Genomic DNA, 20,388 nt, shown 5'->3' with positions numbered 1-20,388 from the left:
ACCCTACTGGGAGACAAAAAGTAACTCAGACACCTGCTGAATAAATAACTTAGGCATTATGCATTCACTTCTAGTTGATAACCAGGAAAAGTAACATTAAAAAAAATCCAATATTAAAATCTCAGAGAAGAAATGCTATTTTAGAATCACAGAGATGTAATATTGGGTTTATTGTTGGTAACCGAAGATGCGATATACTGATATTGGGTTTACCATAGAAGTATTATTTCAGTATCTCAAAGAAGAAAACAGGAAAAAAAAGGAATTTAAAAGAAAAAAAGCGCTAACAAAGCGGTGGCTGGGCGACCAAAGCGTCCAAAGTGCCCACTTGGATGCTTAAGCAACAAAGCAACCGCTTTATTGACTTCAAAAAAAGTGATGGTCGCTTTGACTGGGCAGGGACCACCCAGCGGCTTAAGTGACACCTTGACAACTATGCTCTTCATTGTCACTTCTCTTTGTGTTGATGCCTAAGTGCTATCCTCAGCATTGTGAACTAAAGTGATGTCTCCAGCAGTCTAAGTGTTGATTGGACATTTGATGTTTGTGGTTTTCCCAATTAAGTTTAGCGGATTCCATATAGAGCATCTCTTTCATTCATGATGCACAACTCTAAATCTATTAAAGTGATCTAAAGTTAATTTGACATCAATAGTTGATGCAAAAAAGCCTGGAATATTATGCCATAGACAATAAGGATTTCTGCAGTCAATGGCCAGTGAGTGATGGTTAGACATTTCTACTTAATACAATTAGTGGTGATATGTATGAGAATATCTACCTAATTCTTCACTGTAAATGCACTTAAGTGTACTTACATTTATGCCTTGAAATCAACATTTTTTAGTGCCATATACTGTAAAGACCATTTGAATAGGATTTGCAATCCCATCCCTGGTTGACAACATTTTTTTCCAATGGATCAAGCTTGTCAGCCCATAAATTAGTTTCATGTATGATGTATTATATTTATTTATTTCAGATAACGCTGCTAGTGCTTGCTGCTGGTCCCAAGCCTGGGTCAAGGAGGAGGGTTGATGTGTTAGGTCGGCAGCTAGCACCAGAAAATGCCAGCCAAACCCTTTTTTTACATATTTATTTATTTCAAAGTTATCTGGGTTCGATGGATACAATAAATGCATATGGCCTATTTCCCTATTGTCCTTTGAAGGGCATTTTAATTGAAATATTTTTTATAGTCTGGTGAATTTGGAAGGAATAAGAAACTCTTGAATCTTCAAGACATAAGGATATTCCCTCGGGTGTGTATGGAAAATCTGGGTTCTGTTTTTATATCAGTCATGCATGCTGGAAGAGTGTAACATCAAATGGAAGGGATTGGTTTATGTGGTATAAATAATAAGTGCTGGTCACCTTCCAAAGCCCAATATCAGTGGCCATCCTGCTTAATTACTTGAAGGTTTTTCTTTCTAGAAAAGGATGTAACATAGCATGCATAGGGGGCCATTATGTTGATATTCATGTACATTATTAAAATTTTGTACATATATTTCTTAGATTTGTGTCATAGACATGCATTCAACTTAAACAAGGATCTTGAACTGGATGGCTGATAACTAGAAAAGACAATATAAGGCATGACTAGATTAGAGCCAATTTAAGAGTAGCTCCAATACGTATAAGTTGTGCAAAGTCATTTGAGGTTGAACCGATGTAGTGGAATCCTTTGAGTGATTCAATATGGACTTATGGAGGGATGACTTATTTCAAGGTTTAAGGATTTAAAAGAGTCAGGTTGTGCCTGGGTTATGCCTAGAACCCTAGAGAAGTGGTGAAGAGTAATATGCATTGCATGTTGTTAATGGTCTTTTTGTATTCTCTTATTTTTATGGGGTTTTTTTTTTTTTTTTTTTTTTTGGTTTTTTTTTTTTTTTTTTTTTTTAAAAAAAAAAAAAACCCCCAACCCCATTTTTTTCTCCCCCTCCCCCCCCCCCCCCCCTAAGATAGAAAGTATGACTTTGAATAGAGCTGATTGGAGGGAAGGACCATTCAGTCAACCCTCATTTATTTGTATATGGCTGAGTTGAGTTGACTTTCATTGTTGCTCTTTCTGAAGTATGTACATTTACCATTATGTGAATGCTGTTTTTGCAGATGATTGTTGTGATGAAGAAATTAACCTATGGGGCATTGCTTTCACCGTCTAAGTCTGCAGAGGAATTTCGTGAAGGAATAGTTCGTTGTTTCAGGGCAGTGCTTCTGGGTCTACACCCATGCTCTGATGATTCTTGCATTTGTAAACAAATTCCTGGATTGCCTATTTTTCCATTGACTAGTGGTTTGCAATTGCCACATGTTCCATCGAGAGGTTCTTCAAAACCAGAAAATTGTTTAATTGCGTATCTCCAGTCACAAAATGCATTGGCTGCTGTTGGGCATTGGCTTTCACTACTTCTCGAGGTTTGTATAGCTTGCATTTTAACTATTTTTTTGATTCATTTTGACATTTAAATCCTATTTTCTTGTTGAATTGCTTGATTGTAACATGATCATCTCATGTGTGTTAAAGTTGTGCCTTGCTTAGTAAATCAATTTTGTTGTTCTCTGCAATTAATGCAGTGAAAGTTGAAACCTATTGCTGATTTGATCATGCACAAGGCAAGTTTGTGAGATGAGTTGATTTCTACAAGAATGGGTAAAAATAATTTGCTTTTGATGCTTGTCGAGACAACACTTTGAATGATGCAGGTCCAGCACCTAATAGGCCTATTTTCCTTTGAAATCAACCTAGGGTTGATAAGTATGGGTGTTGGCCCTTTGATTCATATGTTTATGTGGTCATGGGCTTTTCCTATGGTTCCATTAGTTTAGTTTCTAGGCCAAGTAAGAAAAAGGGGTATTTTATTTGGTTTAAATTAAGTCAGGCCTATTTAGAGTGATACACATTAATTAAATAGATCTTATTTGGGACATGATGCAGATTAGTTGAATAGTCCTAATCAGAGACATAATACACATTAACTAATTAGTCCTTTCAAGGATCTTATAGACAATATTATTATGCTAGATTGCTAGTACTTATTGTTGGAGTTATATTTCAAATCAGTTATCTATTTGAGTACGACTAGGAGTGCAATTGGAAGGCTAAAAATAAGCCCCTATGCATGTAACAGTTCATAGATTCAAATTAATAAGATTCAGCTTTTAAGCTCAGGCTTGTGTTTTGCTTTGCTGTTCCATTGAGAATAGTGCTCTCAGCATTGGTAAGGAACCTCCAAGGCTCCAAGTGTATGAGATTAGGGTCCCTTGTGAAGCCCAGCAGGGATTCCACTCGGCTGTGGATCGAGCCTTCATTCAAGGCATTCCATGTCCTCCACAGTTCAAGATAAGGCTCCTAGCCTTCTACATCCATGTAAATGGCAGCCAGCATATCCCATCCTCCTTCCGTCTCATATTTTTCTATTTTTTCTGGAATTCTCGGATCTCCTAAAACCCTAAAAGAAACACACTATGTATCTTTCAATTTAGTCATCCAAATCCAACCAAACTTGGAGGATCGTATCTCTATATCATTATCTACTTTCTCTCCAAGTTTCAGCCCATTTTGATCAGCCAAACCCTAAAATTAAGCCCTCATTCGAAATCCTAATTTGAACCTCATGCTAAGGTTGGTTTTGATGAGATCTTGGAAGAACTGATCCTCGTTAAATTAAGGCTACATCAAGTGGTACCAGAGCATGACATAACCAACCCAAAATTGCTTTCCTTCTCATCATTGTTGGAACAGAGGAGTAAAGGAACACCATAGGCCTCCAGTCATGTACAAATTGAGGAAGTATTACAGCGTCGATAATCTCCATGTATTATTTTACAAGTAGTTATATGATTTAGACAATTATTTTGATTAGTTGATTCATCAGAGCGTAGCAAGATGAGACTAGCACACGATCAACTAGTGGGTTATGCTTGTGAACAATGGAGCAACGCAAAAAGGAATATGGAATATGAAGGGAATTATATGGGTGGAGATCAAATCTTGCATATTTTTCCCACCAGAGTATAGAGCTTGATGACAGCATCAATTGAACTCCTTCGAACAACAATGCCACCTTAGGTCCACCAAAGCTGAAGATAGGAATAGGGAGGTGCTGACAGGAATGCCCACATTGGAGTTCCTAATAGTAGAGATCATAGGTATGGAGGTTACATGAACAGGGAAGCTGCTGGTAGGAATTGCCTGCATTGGAGTACCTCATAACAGAGAATTCAGGTATAACAGTGATGTAAACCAGGATCTAGGGCTAAGGGTATTGAGATAATTCCCCTAGATTCAGGTTTGCCCAGGAAATTCCAGCGACAGAGGGAGGCTGAATCAGGAGGTTTTAGGGTATTCTAAGGCTCTCTTTGGCATAATTTATATTTATGTTTATGACCAATTTATGAATAATCAATTTTGTTAATAGGTTATGAGTTATAAACAGTTTTTGTTTTGTTACCACTAGAAATGTATATTATATAACAAGAAATAGGTTTGGCGCCATTGGATGAATAATATATTATGTATCATCAATATGGTTTTTTTAGGTTAGTTTTGATGAACCTTCTGAAATATATGTTGGCTTTTAGTCTTGGTTTCATCTCGTTTTTATTAGTTTTGGGCCTTTTGGCTAGTTTTGATATCCTTAAAATATTTTTAAAGTGGAAATGGGAGCAATGTGGAGGTTGGACTAGAGAAAAAAACATGGTTTCGTTCTAATTTTATGTTACTTTACCTTTTACTCCTAGTTAATAATTCTGCACATGTTCATTAATGGTACTGGCATAAATAAAAATTAACAATTTATAGTGATAAATCATAAACAGTGCCTGACCTATTTATGAATTCTGTTTAAATCGATTTATTTTAATAAGAAACAGGAGTCATAAATCTTACCAAATACATCTATTTATATTTATAGGTCAAATAATCATCATAGTTGTCATGGCGACGAGGCGATGCGAGGCGGTTTTAGCTAGTTGGGGCGATGAGTCTCCGAGGCGCTTTTGAGGCGGTCAAGGCGTTTTAAGTGAAATTTTTACTTTGTAGTGTACATCTTATACACTAATTCATTATAAACCTATCTTATATATAATGAAAAAACTAATATTAGCCATTTAGCCTATCTCAAGTCATCCAACATACTACAAACCACACATAGTAGGTCCTAAATAAATTCCAAGTATCATCCTATCATTAACAAGAATCAAGATACGATAAAAAATGTAACTAAATAGTAAACACATAGAAGTACAAGCTCATAAATCAAATGCAAGGGATAAATAAATAAATAAAAGCAGATAATATCAAAAGAATTGCAGTTCAAAGGAATCTCATGTACATAGTGCATACACCAAGTAGTATATCTTAAGAATGCAAGCCAAACCAGAAAAAAAAAAAAGCAACTTATAACATTGTTACAACGTAGAAAAAAAATAATTCCGGCGACATACGGTTGTCTGAGATGGTGACCAGAGTCACTGCAACTTGGTCGCTGCAACTACAGTGGCTTTCGTATGAGCCTATGAGGGAAAAAAAAAGAAAAAAAAAGAAGCAGAAGTAAGAGATAGCAGGCTAGCAGCAAAAGTCGATCAATTTTGGACCTTCGAAACTGAAAAAGACAGTACAGTGGTGTCGCCGGTGATGTTTCTGGCAGTCGCTGGATGTCGTTGGATGTCACCGGAGTCGCTGGCTGCTGTTGTCGATCAGATGGAACTAAAGATAGTAGCAGAGAAGAAATGAAAAGCTAAAAGAGAGTTCTGGCTGTCGCCGGAGTTGATGATTTCATCGTCAATGAAGTGGAAGGTGAAGAGAGTAGCAGAGGGAGAGGGCCGAGAGGCAGAGATGACGAGAGCAGAGAGTTAGGGCTCGCAAATTGCAATTGGGATCGAGTGATTCTCGGGTTTTCTTCTTTCTGTTTTGTTTTTTTTTTCGGTTAATGATTTAATGTTAGAATGATCCCATGTATCTCATGTAAAACTTATATATGCACTCAACCATTAGATGATTCCCAATTGGAATCTAATGATCCCATGTATCTCATGTTGTTACTTATGGATTTCACATGAGGCGCTTGTCGCCTCAACCCCTTAAAGCCTTCCAGGACGCCAAGGCGTCGCCTAGGCGATGCCTTGACAACTATGATAATCATAAATTTGAACTATACCAAAGACTGCCTAAGGCTCAAAACCCTGCTGTTACTTGGTAATTCAGATCTGAAATTTTAACCAGAAGTCAAGTTAGGGTTTCTAAAGGGTTCAGCTAGGGTTAGGGTAGGGAAGCAACCTTGCTGTCCTGCAATTTCTGAACTGATATTCTTGCTGTTCTGCACCTTTAGAATTTGGCTTTAAGGAATGAGAAGGGTCTGAATGGTAGGAGTTTTAAAGTTTCAGAAGTTAAGAAAATTTGCAGAAATTAGGGAAGAAGATGAAAGTGCAGGATTTTCTAAAACTGGGTAAACTGGGTTAACTAAGAGAGTGACTACAGAATTAGTACCTAAAGGATGGTGCGACCTTAAGGAGAGATGAAAGGAATGTTTAAGGGTTTGGAATTTAGGAGTTGACGGGAAGGCCTCTATGGTTGCCGCAGGGGAGAAGAAGCCAACGGGGAAGAGGGGAAAGGGAAACTGTAGGGCAGGGGATAGTTGAGGAGGGACTAATGGAGTCGTGGGAAGATAGGGCAGGTGCAGGGGAAGTCGTAGGGGCTTATGCTGCACAGGTGTGGAAACAAGACCAGGGGTGGGGGATGTTGCGCAGGACAAGGGAGGGCCTGGGGTATGGGTGCAGTGGCTTAGGGGAGGTGGGGGAGCTGCTGTACTTGCTTGTACATTGAGGCTGCTTGCTGGAATTATTGCTTGAATGCTTGAAGAATACTCTTGAAGATCGAATGCAGAAAATTAGAATGCTCAACTTGACAACCGTAGGGTCCCCCTCAAAGGTACCCTGCCACATCTTGGCAATAACACTCAAATTCCTTATTCAATCAAAACTGAAAAGTACATTGAACCAATGGCTATTTATAGCCTTCAAAAAGAGACGCTGACTTGGGTTGGGATTCCCTAAGGGATAAGGATCCCCAACTCTAGACCAAAACACTCAAAATGGAATCAAATTACTTAAAAGACCTCAACCCTAGATTTGGAATCTACTAATAAAAGACAAATAAAAAACAACTCCTTGAAGATAAGAACCCTCTTGGATAAGGAATCTTATCTTCTCCACAACTAACTTATGATGGGCTTGGACTCTTCATAACTCAAAATTTACTAACCCAAATAAAAAATTGAAGATTCATAACCCTTGGAGCGTGGGGATTTAATCTAGACCCATATTGATCCCTAAAGGGCTGAAAAATGACCAAAATGCCCTTGAGGGGAATTTGGCCAGCTTTGGATCGGCTTATTTGGTCTGAGTTTTGGGCCCAATTACAGATTTTGGTCACATCCATGATACAACTTTTGAATTTCGGTTTTAAAAAAAATTGAGACGAAACTTGGGTTAAGTCGAAAAATACCAGGTTTCGATTGAAACGTCGAAATTTCCATTGAACAGTGTAAACCTGTTGAAACCTACAAGGTTTCACAAGTTTGGACATCTTCCGCTAGGTTTCGCCCTTTAAGTTTTGACCTCCAAACCATATTTTGGCTGGCTTTTGTAATTTCAACCTCTGTTTCACCCTAAGTCAATAATTCATTTGTCAAAACTTGTCAAAAGGGGAAAATGCTGGAAATTTGTTGAAACGGGGAAAAGTTCACGTGATGGGATATCCATATTTTGTGGATGACTCCACCTATAGAAACACAATGTCTCAGTTCATGGGTAACTTCACAGGCAAAATGTCATGGCTAACTTTCATCGAGTAATTGGAGTACTACTACGGATAGGGGATAGATCCACTGGTTCCTGGCAAGCACTTAATATGGAACTGAAGTATGGGACATTGTATTTGCTAGTTGGTCATTATATTTTGGACTTGCTGTATATGTAATCATTCTATCAAACAATTCATGCATGTTGATGATTCTATGCCTGTATGCAACAAAATTTGTACTTCTCGGAACTATTCATTTGTTAGTATACTTGAATGATAACTTTTCAGTGGTTTTTTCCCCCATGGCAAACTACTAGTTCCATTGTGCTTTAAATAGATAGAAGGCAATAAATCAGATGAAATGGAGGCTGTATATGCCTCGAAACCTAGGGCTGAAACCTTGCTCTGAGTGTATTCAGTTGAAACCTGAAAACTTCAGTTTTTGGCCGTGTTGAAGCCGGCCTCAAAACCAAAACTGCGATCCTTGGTCACATCATAATACAAACCTCGCTTTGAGGAGCACATACAAGCTATTTTAAATGTAGGTAAAGATCAAATACAAGAGGAATACCTCTCATCTAGATGCATCAACACCCCCATCGTTGGAGATCAATATCAGACTAATTTTCAGATTCAAATTCCTAGTGATGGACTGATGGGAATGGCAGTAAAGCCAAAAACAAGGTGGATGCTAGGATGGAGTCTTGATAACAAGGTAAAAGAAATTTGTGATCTCGTAGGAAGTCTAAAGGATCTGATGGTTGAAAGAATCAAGGCAAGCTGGTGGTTGAAAGAATCAAGGAAAACTGTGATATGGATAGAGGTAGCACTTGACGCTCCAACAAAGGATGTACTACAACATGAAGTCAAGCCCACACAGCCCATGGAAGAGCTGCTGCAGCCCATGTTCCCTGAAGTAATTTCAGAAGCAATCAGTAAGGAGAGCAAGGCTAAGACAATGGAAGTTGAAGAGCTAAATCTGAATGCTCCACTACTAGTCCACTAAATGCTGTTGAAGAGATAGAGCAGGTAACTTCATCAAAGAGTACCCCCCCTTCTTCTTCTTCTTCTTCTTCTTCTTCTGGTAACTAGCATGGAAAAGGTAACTGAAGCTGAAGATGGTACGACATGATTAAGATGCTGTACCAGCAAAAGTTGTGATTAAAGAAGATACCATGAGCATGACTGTTGATTTGACATTAGCATATTGAATTTGTCATGCCATCATGTTTTTTGAAAAGAAAGCTCCTGGAGTTGAAGGCTTCATTCCTAGTGTTCCTACAATTGTATGGTACAAGTTGCTACACATGTTATTCCCCCCATATCACTACCAAGTTCGAGGACAGATCCTTAGAATATGGAGGGAGTTGATGCAGATTGGTCACTGGATTTGCCTATTTTCCTTTGGAATCAACCTAGGGCTGATGGATATGGGTCTTGGCTTGTTGTTTCATACGTTTATGTGGTCATGGGCTTATCCTATGGGCCCATTTGTATATAGTCTAGGCGAAGTATGAAAATAGGTTATTTATTTGGTTTAAATTGAGTCATGTCTGTTTAGAGTGATTCACATTAATTGAAATAGACCTTATCAGGGATTCAGGGACTTGATACATCAATTGAATAGACCTTTTCAGGGACGTGATACACATTAATTAAGTGGTCCTTATTTGAGATTTCATACACATTAATGAAATCGTTCTTATTAGGCTAGTACTTATTATTAGGGTTAATTTCAATTTAGTTTTCTGTTTTAGTACTGCTAGGAATCAATTGTAAGGCCATAAGCCCCTACACATGTAATAGTTCATACTTCATAGCAAGGTTGTCAAAGCGATGGAGGGCTTCCAAGGTACTAAAGCGACAAAACGCCAATAAAGCGATGACTAAGCGGTCAAAGCGTTCTAGTGCTAATTTTTTGATATTTGATCCAAATATCAAAAGTCACATAAAATTCCTAGCATTTAAGTGTGAAACATTTTGCAAACTTAATGAAAAGTTCATGCATATAATCAGTATATAAGATTGGAAAATGTAACATAGTCATTTCTTCAAATATAACATCATCAAAGTCACAAATCAAACTTCAAAGTTTAACAACCAAATTATCAAAACAACTAAACAACTCTACTAGGAGACAAAAAGCAACTCAGACACTTGTTGAATAATAACTTAGGCATTATGCATTCACTTCCAGTTGATAACCAAGAAAAATAACATATAAAAAAATCCAGTATCAGAATCTCAGAGAAGAAATGCTATTTTAGAATCACAGAGATGTAATATTGGGTTTATTGTTGTTAACTAAAGATGAAATATACTGATATTGGGTTTAGCATAGAAGTATTATTTCAGAATCTCAAAGAAGAAAACAGAAAAAAAAGGAATTAATAAAAAGAAGCTCCAATAAGCGGTGGCTGGGCGACCAAAACGTCCAAAGCGCCCTCTCGGATGCTTAAGCAATGCTTTAAGAAACAAAGCGGCCACTTTATTGACTTCAAAGAAAGCGACGGTTGCTGTAACTGGGCAGGGACTACCTGGATGCTTAAGCGACGCCTTGTCAACTATGGTTCATAGATTTAGATTAAAAAAATTAAGCTTTAATCTCAGGCTTGTATTTGCTTTGCTGTTCCATTGAGTATAGTGTTTTAGCATTGGCAAGGAACCTCCAAGTGTATGAGATTAGGGTCCCTTGCAAACCCAAGCAGGATTGACTATGGCTGTGGATTCAACCTGCACTCAAGTCACTTCATGTCCTCCACAGTTCAAGACAAGGCTCTTAAATTCCATTTAAGTTACAGCCGGCATATTCCATCTCACCTTACCTTCTTTTTTTTTTTTTTTTTTTTTTTTTCTTTTCTTTTCTTTTTTTTTTTTTTTTTTTTTTAATTATTTTTTTTATTTTTGAATTTTTTGAATTTTTAATTTTGTAATATGCTACACACACCCCAATGACCCCGTGTCTTCCAGTTTAGCCATCCAAAGCCAATTAAACTTGGAGGACCTCATACCTTGCTTTCATTTATATGCTTAAAGGTCCTAAACAGTTGTATAACATGCATTCCATAATCCTACATTTCGGTTCCACACTTGGGTAGACTTAGAAATCAACATAGGGTTGTTTATGACAAATCCAAGGCCACCATTCTGTTCAAGGCCTTAATTAAGCTATACCAAGTTTCAACCCAATTGGGACCCTAAAACCCACCGAGGGGGCCACCGAGGTGGCGGAAAAAAATTTCGGCCCCCGGGGGGGCTCTTTCCCTGGGGGGGAAACCTCAAGCCCTAATCCAAAACCTTATCTGATTGTTAGGCTAAGGTTGGGTTATATCCAAGTAGCATCTGAGAGTGAAGCCAAACCTCAGCCCTCCAACCTATCGATTGTTAGGCTAAGGTTGGTTTTATAAGAGGTTAGAAGAACTGGCCCTCATTCAGTTGAGGCTACATCTTTCAATTTAAGGTTTACTTGTTTTAGATGTCTATTTCTTTCAAAAACCATAAATCTAATGATTCAGTACTCAGTTGTATAATTCATTTTTAAAACTATGATTCAATTAATGTGCACTGTTCTAGACAGAAGTATGAGCTCACATCTACATTTTTTCTCTCTTTTTCTCTCTTTTTTCTCTTCTGAACCAATTGAATCCTTGTATGTACCTGGAACTACTAGCATTCTCTCAGTTATGGTTGTCTAGGTGGCCCTAGGTGGTTGAGTTGGGAAAAAAATCAAGGTGACACCAATAAGACTCTCTCTTTGTGACCAAGGCACCCTTCCTATGCCTAGGCAATGCCTTCTTGACTATTATGCTGACAAGCATCATGAACTTCTCGAAGACATTTTTTCTCATGTGAAATGCCACTAAAATGTTGGATCAAATACTTGTATGTATCAGATACAGATTGCTTTGAAATGTGAGCCTCTTCATTTGTGCATCAATTTGGCTTCGTTGTCGCACATTTTGTTTAAAATGTGTTACTTATTTCTAGAATGATAGTTTTATCATGGGGAAAATCATTACAATTTACATTCTTTAGGAAAACTTTGTGAGGAACGGCTGGATCATCTCATTGGTTGGACAACAAGTAGCTTGTCTTAGGAGTTTAGAGGAAGTTGTTTTACAGAATTACAGAGTAGAATCTAATGAAAACATGTGTCTTTTAGAAAACTGGCTCCGTGGATTTGTGCTGGAAGGTGTGAGAATTGTGACTATATAGAAGTACGAGTTAAGTGAAGGACATTGATGGATTCCACTTACCTGTTAGGACAGATTTGATATACTAATCCATTGGGGGGAGGGGTGTCCTAGTGACCCGGCTAGGAGAAATTAGCACAGAATAGAGAAAATCAATAATTAACAAACCAGTCACAAATGAGGCTGAAAAATTGATATAAAACCGGCCTACACTTATGTAGTTGTGGCTAAAATATCTAGCAAACCCATAGTTAAATGGTAAGTGTGGTGGACAGATAAAGAAACCAAGGAAAACAGAAAAAGTACGTTTCTAAAAACAAGGATGACCCAGACTTTCTTATTTAGGGGGAACATCATATCCAGAATTGGGCTCAATCCCACTGTTAAATGAGCTGGAATTTTAAGAGGCCTGAGAACACAAGTGGACAGAACTGGTATGCAGGAAGAGAAACTTAGGAAAAATATTAGTATTTCATAGTGAACAAAACTAAACAAAATAAAGAAAATGGATACTAGGATGTAAAACTGAACTAATGTAAAATGGTCAACTAAGTAGAGATCCACACTTACCTTCTACCTGCTGGAACTGAGAACAAGATGGGGGGAAAAGAGGGAAGACGGGAAAGAAATGGAATATTACCTTGCTCCACCATCGAGATCTATGGGAGGCTTCAGCCCAACCAACGTACATTCACCACCTTGAATTTGCTGGTGATTTGCCACAGTAGCATGGTCTTACATTGACAACACTAGTTTCTTCAGCAGCCAAAAACTTTGGGAGGCCTCCCTTCTCTTATATTTGGGAGAGAAAAAGAAAAAAGAAAAAGGCATGTCGTACAAAAATAATGATTCATAGATACTAAGTACCCTTCTCAGCTTAACAGAACAGCAACTCCCTAAAGTTCTAATAGTAAGAACACAAAGAAAAGAAGCAAAAGAAAGAAGAAAGAAAGGCGAAAAGGATTATATATGAAATCTACTTCACTAATAGAAACAAACTACTTAATCCCTCAAAGGACCTAAAACCTTAATATTTTGGGGGATTTTTATTTGCTGCAGCGGCTGCGGCTTGCAGCCAACCGTCAAGATTTCGCCACGTGTACTGAATGTAATTGGACGGTGTCAAATGAAATGGCGGGGTTATTGTTGTAAATACGACTTTTTATTTTTACATTCATGGGTTTAATAGTCATTTAATTTACAAAATAAAACCATTAACTCTACGTGACTCAAATCTTCCTTTCTCTTCTGCACCGACAACTCTGCCGTGGAACTTCCTCTTCCCAGCTCCCACGTCCACTTCAAATCCCCATCCCCCAGTCCCCACACTCTCATGATCAGCCTACCCTTTTTTCAGTTAAATTTTTTTTTCCCTCTGATGGTGTTCTGCGGAAATCATTTTCAGAGACTGCATGGTGTTTCTGCGGAAACCGTTTCAGTAATGATGCCAACTGCAAAAGTTGATTCTTGCACAGCAAAATCGAATGATATACAACTTTAATTAATTAAAAAAATGAAGAGAAGAAAAGCAATCAATGAACCCTACCTATCATTAAATTGGAAATAAAGACTGATACAGCTAAGATTCTTTTTTCCGTTCTATAAATTTTCCACGTTTTGATCTGTCGAGTCTCTCTAATTGGGGTTTTCCCTCTTGATTGAGGATCTGGGTTAGATCCTGTATAGCCTTCTTGTATGCCTCCTTGGTTTCTCCCATCATCCGCTTCTCCTCATACAACTGACCCAAGAGGCGGAACACCTTAGAATTTCCTGGGCTGAGCTTCACTGCCTCAATCAAATCCGATAATGCCGAGTCAACCCTGTGCCTGTGATTCACTGCAAACTGCAGCTTAGCATGCTTGAAGAGGGTGTCTCCACGCTCGTTATCGGAGAGACTCTTGACGGCAGGTGGAGAGAGAGAGAACGATATTGAGTGATCTAAGAGCAAAGGACTTTTGAGTCAAGAGCAAGGGATTTCAAGATGTGAGTGGCAGTCTTTTGAGTTGAGAAGAAGGGCTTTATCAGCCTCATCGACAGCTTCCTTGGTGAGGGGTATGCAAGTGGATTTGTTGCGGGCAGATCAAGCTCAACTGAGAATCTGAGCGCCTTGGATGAAGTGGCGCTTCACTTGAATGTTGCCTCGATTTCTCGATCGCAGCTTTGCTATGGCTTCTCTGGGGAAATTCTGCATCGCTGCGAACATTCCTAGGCTCAGTAAGAGAAACAAGATTTATATGAGAATGTCCAACACCATCTTTTCTTTGGATCTCCCTCTCTCACTTGTTCGATTGTGTGGGGCGCATGTTGAACAGGTGGGTTGGATGTAGGAGCAGGGAAGGGAAAGTTCTAGGTTAAAGTAATCGGTGCAAACTGAGAGGAATCAGGGGTTTCCTTTTGTAAAATTTTAAACTATTAAACCCTTGAATGTAAAAATTAAAAGTTGTATTTACAACAATAACCTGTCATTTCATTTCATACCCTCCGATAACGTTTTGTACATGTGGCAAAATCTTGATGGTTAGCTGCAGCAAATAAAAATCCTATTTTGGGCTTTTAGAGTTCACCAATACAGTAGAAAAGCCAAAAATACTAAGCCCATTGGCTTTCAAAAATTCAAACTAAGACAAATTAAGTAAAGCTAGAGTAGTAGATTCAGAAAACTACTAAGCGAAGAACATCAGGCCCATCTTCTCTTCTTTCGGGAACTCTGAATGAGGTGGGATATCAATCGAGTCCAGAGATACTCTTAGATTCCCTTGGAGAGGATTTCAAGCATGGAATAAGATCTTGCGAGATGGGCCCTTTAGTTCACTCGAGTTGGCCAGGGAAAAACACCAGATCTCAAGCGAGATCTTGCTTTTTCTCAAGGGCAAGATTGCCTCCGAGGGCAAGATCTGGTACCATGATTTCAAGTATATTTCCCTTGTTTGTTTCTTGGTTTTTAGATTGTATTAGAATGTCAATAACCTCGTCACCATTGATGTGACAGTTTCATAGATTCATAGCCCATAAGACCAATTTGTCCTAGAAACTTTACTCTACTCCCGTAAGCTGGATCATATATGCCACCCATGCTCAGTTTGTTGCGACATTAACAATCATATATACTAACTGTATGTAGCTTCTTTTGACACTGCTGAAAGTAAACAAAGACGCAATGATCATGTGATGCAGGTCCTACACCAGATTGACCTAGTTTCCTTTGAAGTCAACCTAGGGTTGATAGGCCTTTGTTTCATATGTTTATGGGGTCATGGACCAAGCTTATGAGCTTGTATGTTTATTGTCTAGGCCAGGTATGAAATAGGTTAGTTATTTTGTTTAAATTAGGTCAGGTATATCGAGAGTCATACACGTTAATTAAATAATCCTTATCAAGGCCGATACATGTTAACTAATTAGTCGCTATTAAGAGTCATGCATACTAATTAAATAATCCTTACCTGGGCTGATACATAATTAGTCCCTATTAAGAACATTCCATATTATTAGAATTTTATCTCAAATTCTCAATTAGTTTAGTATTTCAAGTATAAGTAGGAATACAATTGTTAGACTATAAATAAACTCCTACACATGTAATAGCTTCTCAGATTCAGTTTTTAAGCTCAGGCTTCTTTTTGTTTTGTTATTCTATTGAGAATAATGAATATTACCCCGATTGTCCAAAGATGTGGAAGTAGTTATCAATAGATGCAAGGTATGCCAATTGGCTAATGGGGAAAAACAAAATATAGGGCTATACTTCCCCCTCCCTATACCCCACCAGCCATGGAAAGACTTGAATATGGATTTTGTTCTAGGACTTCCCTTCACTCGGGTGAAGATGAATCTATATCTTCATGTAGTTTACAGGTTCACCAAAATGGCACACTTCATCCCTTATAGGAAGACCTTTCATGCCATTCACATCACCAAAATCTTCAAGTAATTTGTGAGGATCCATGGTCTACCTAGCACTATATTCTTAGATTTGGGATGTCAAGTTTATGAGCTACTTTTGGAAAACCCTAGGACAAATACGAAGCTGCTATTCTCCACGGCTTTCTACCCCCAGACAGATGGGCAGACTGAAGTGGTGAACCGAAGCCTGGGGAACCTACTACGAAGCTTGGTAAGGGATTATGAAAAGACCTAACCAGCTATATTGAACATAGAAGAACTTGTTATAATATCTCAGTGAACAGAATCACAGGTAGGACGCTGTTTGAGGCACTTCTAGGCGTACAACCTTAGAAGCCCATTGAATTGGCACCAATGCCAGCACAAGCCAGGATCACTATAGAAGCTGATGAGTTCCTAAGGCATATGAAGAGGTCCACACAGACATTAGAAGGCGGATTGCTCTTAATGCCGAGATTTATAAAGCCAATGTAGAGAAGCACATAAGGTTTGTTGAGTTTAAGCTAGGAGTTATGGTCATGGTGAGATTCCACCCAGAGCGGCATCAACTAGGTGTCAACACCTCCATCCCTAGTAAATGGGACCTTATAAAATTGTTAAGCGCATATACCCAAATGCCTATGTGCTAGAACAATCACTGACAACATCTTCAATGTGGCTGACCTATACCACTATGACACTACCCTTGGCATCACTCTAATGAAGGAGACTCAGAGCATATGTAGCAATTGCCTCAACTTAAGCCCCCCATTAAAGATTTAATTGAAGGAGTTCCCAAATGACATGCATAAGACTACTTGAAAAGGGCCAGACTACTCTTTTCTTGTTAAGTGGAAAGGCAAGCCTAGGAGTGAGAGCACATGGATTCATGTTGATGATTTTGAGAGGATTGATCTGGATCTGTAAGAGAAGTATATGGCCTCCACAACTCATCGGAGATGATGTTTTCGAGGTAGAGCTGATTTAGGTCACCTCACCTACCCCAAGAAGAGCCCAAAGGCCCGAAAGAAGTCCTAAGCTGCCCAGCAGCATAATCCATTCCAGGGGTTGTTTGGTAATATTGGCAGTGATAATCGAGCCCAGCTGGGCATGATTTTAATTAGGAGTTCGTTGGGGGTTCAATTCTGTTTTAAATTTATTATTTGAGTCAGTCTAGGATGAGACAAGGAGTCTTTAAAGATTATACATAGAAGTTATATTAAAGTAAAAGTTCACTTTGAGGTAGAAGTCCTATTTGAATTTTATTTTTGATGTTAAGTACTGTTAGTAGTCATTATTAAAGGCTATAAATAGCCTATGCTTGTAGCACAACACAATTTTGTGAATACAATTATTGAGAGTTTTGTTGGAGCCAAGATCTAGGTGTCGAGCATCTTAGGTTTTTAGATTCAAGGAATTCTCCTTGGTAGAACTGTTGGTCTGCCTCCACTCCTATATCTCGATCGCAGCCCCTATGGTCTTGGTAAGTAACCATTCTGTTTATTCCATTCATCTTCTCCTATCATATACTTCTGTTCCCCCCCCCCCCCATTTCGGTGCTCCCTTTTCTCCCCCAAAACCCTAATTTTCCTATCTCTCAAACCCTCCAGCAAAACCCCCCCCTCCTTATAGATCCACCACGTCCCCACTCCCATCAATACTTGATCCCCATCTCGGCCCTATTTACCTTCTGAAAACCCCAAGACCTTGAAGCTTTAAATCCCTAAAACGTAAAAGCTTAGATCTGAAATTGAAAACAATATGATTCATATTTTTGTTTTTATCTATAACCCTAATTCAGACCCTGTATACCGATATGAGAGACCCACAAGACTTAAAACAACCCTTGAATGCATTAGCCGAGGGTTTTGTAAACCCTAATTAGTCTGCTGGGCATTGAGGGATCTTGGTTTCTTAGTCTTTATCCCAGTGAGACCACATCAAATGTAGTATAAGGTTAGGAGTCAAGGTGGGATATTACAAAAGGTGCCTCAAAGAATGTCAGGTCAGCACTAAAAAACTGTTTTTAGTTAGCTAGGTGACAATGTTGGTACCATTTTTGAGCCACACTAGAAAAAAAAATTAAAATAAAGAATGTAGTAGAACCTGCAGTTTAGAAAGTTAGAGCAGTAGTGGCGTTGAAGAGAAGAGTAGAGAAGAAGAAGAGAATGAGGACAGGGCAGGGGGGAGTTCAGAGAGTTCATTTGAACCTCTCCTCCCTACTTAAGCTTTATTTATAGTCAAAGATCCAGAAATACTTTCCTAAACTGAGTTACATAAAAAGAAAGATATTACACTTAGAAAATAGAAGCTACTTAAAAATTTTTCCAGATTAAAAGAAATCTTCAAATATCATTAAATGTGGTTTCAAATATTACCATCCTAAAGTAGACTTCTTTCACACGCAAGCAACATGAAGGAAAGGAGACAAAACTGAGGTAGAAATAAACTGAAGGAGTGAGGAATGATGAGCATGAGCATCACCCATGTGCACCCCTACAGTACACAAGGGTCATGCTCCTTTACCTATGTGAGGGGGAGGGTTTTGTGTGCAACCTCTCTCTCATCTTCATTCTCTTCTTCTTCTTCTTCTTCTTCTTCTTCTTCTTCTTCTTCTTCTTCTTCTTCACTCTTCTCTTCTCTTCTCTTCTTCCTGCGGTTCTAATTTTCTGAAACAACAGCAATTGTAATTTGAGAAAAAAAAGAAAAAGAAGAAGAATAGAATAGAAAAGAAAAGATAAAAGAAAAGAACCAAGGTTCCACCTTACCTCTGAAGAGCTGACAAGTATGAGCAAAATAAATGTGACCAAACTCCCGTGGAGGTAAGTGGAAGGGAGAGAAGTTAGGATACAAAATCTAAAAGGAGACTACGGGCCACAGGTCGAGAGTGAAAAGAAGCATTTTTCCAACTTATAGTTGTCATACTCTTAACATAAACCAAAATTTGAGCCTATTCAGAACAAATTTCTAGCTGACAGAAATAAGACCGTTGTTGCACTTGTGGGAAGAAAAATTTAGAGTTCTTGGAGAAACTTTTACCTCAGATGTAAAGGAAGATGAAGAGCAATGATCAGTGATGGGGTGCAGCTGAGGTTTAGTAGAATGTCGAGTTGGCAGGTGTCTCTGTTAATTGAATTTTAGAGGTTTAGTGCATGATCATTTTTGTATTTTGGATTTTTGTTGTCTTGGGTATCTTCTGTTCTTTTTATCCCAAGATTATTGAATGTTATTTCATAGTTAATTCTGTATTATTTTCTTATTGGCTTACATGTGTTGCGTTATTCTTTTACAGTTCAGTTTTGCTTTGGAAGCTTTGTTTGGTATCGTTATTATATTGATTTTATCTTCTTATGAAAAAAGAATATGAGGTACCAATTGTGGCCTTTATGCAAAGATTGCAGGTGCTGAGGCTGCACGAGGACATCGTGGAAGTTCAAAACTCCGTGTGGAGGCTTTTTTAACAATCCGAGTTCTTATTGCTAAGGTAACTTTTTAAAAAAATGCAGAAGCTACTGAGTTGCATGGACATAGTTCTTTTTCTTAAGTTTACAAATGAGTGGTTATTCAGATCTATCATAACTTCTCAAACTCATTCAGGGTTCACTGCTTTAAATGATGCGAGTGGGCTTTGATTTTCTATCTGAATCACAATTTTAGTGAGAAATCCAGAAAAGGTCTCAGAATTAACCCTTAGTCCAAGGTGGGTTCAAAGCAAGAATAATGCATGTTAAGTTCAGCAATTTCTCTCTTAGCATTTCTCACGGTCTATGCGCTCTTTCTACTTAATTTCTTAACGGTTCCAGACCATCTCATAGGATGAGCTGCATATATTCCAACCTTTCAAAGTTGTTGACTTCGTTGGTTATTTGGTTGCAAGATGCAACATTTCTCTTCATATAATTGAACCAATAGCACCTGGAAAAAGAACCACTGGTCTTTTCTTTCATTTCTCATGTTCAGTGAAACAATATTCTGTAGTGATAAATTGCATAAACAAAAAATGAGCTGATTCAATTTCCAAGTGTTAAAAAAAAGGAAGAAAAGGGTTACATGTGTTCATTCAGGTTAAAGAGATTTTACTCACTCTTAGAATTGAGATGCTTTTATTGGGAAAAAGATAGTTTCAGCTCGTCAAATTTTCTGTAGTTGATGCTCCAATCCATCAAAAGTGATTGGGTGTCATACATACATCTGTGGGAGGAAACTCATCACAGCACCTAAGATCTATTTATACGATTCCATAATTCAGCTCCACAGCCTTTTGCAACCCATTCTTCATTTCCCACCCACTGCCCTCAACAACTCCTGCCTTCTGCTGCCATATTTTTAGCCAGCCACACCGTCGTCTTGCCCAAAGCCTTATATATATAAGGCTATATACACACACTCACGCACACGCACGCACATGCACACTCACTACATAAATCACCTCTTACATAATCATGTGCATACGTATAATACTGCACTGTGCAAACACACACACACACACATATTATATGTTATTCT

The 20,388-nt window shown here is 38.4% G+C and overlaps 1 protein-coding gene across 1 annotated transcript in view; it reads left to right on the top strand.

The window, feature by feature from the left end:
- The window catches only part of LOC149015747 (ARM repeat superfamily protein), a 74,677-nt gene that overhangs the window by 14,093 nt on the left and 40,196 nt on the right, over positions 1 to 20,388 (top strand). Inside the window, exons 3-4 of the mRNA XM_089155229.1 lie at positions 2,116 to 2,421; positions 19,277 to 19,366. Coding sequence (XP_089011355.1) covers positions 2,116 to 2,421; positions 19,277 to 19,366 — 396 coding nt within the window. The remainder of the gene's footprint in view (positions 1 to 2,115; positions 2,422 to 19,276; positions 19,367 to 20,388) is intronic.

The sequence above is a fragment of the Hakea prostrata genome, chromosome 5 (assembly GCF_041222555.1).
Source record: "Hakea prostrata isolate BN-2017 chromosome 5, UWA_Hpros_2, whole genome shotgun sequence".
Lineage (NCBI taxonomy): Eukaryota > Viridiplantae > Streptophyta > Magnoliopsida > Proteales > Proteaceae > Hakea > Hakea prostrata.
This window is presented reverse-complemented; position numbering and strand designations above follow the sequence as displayed.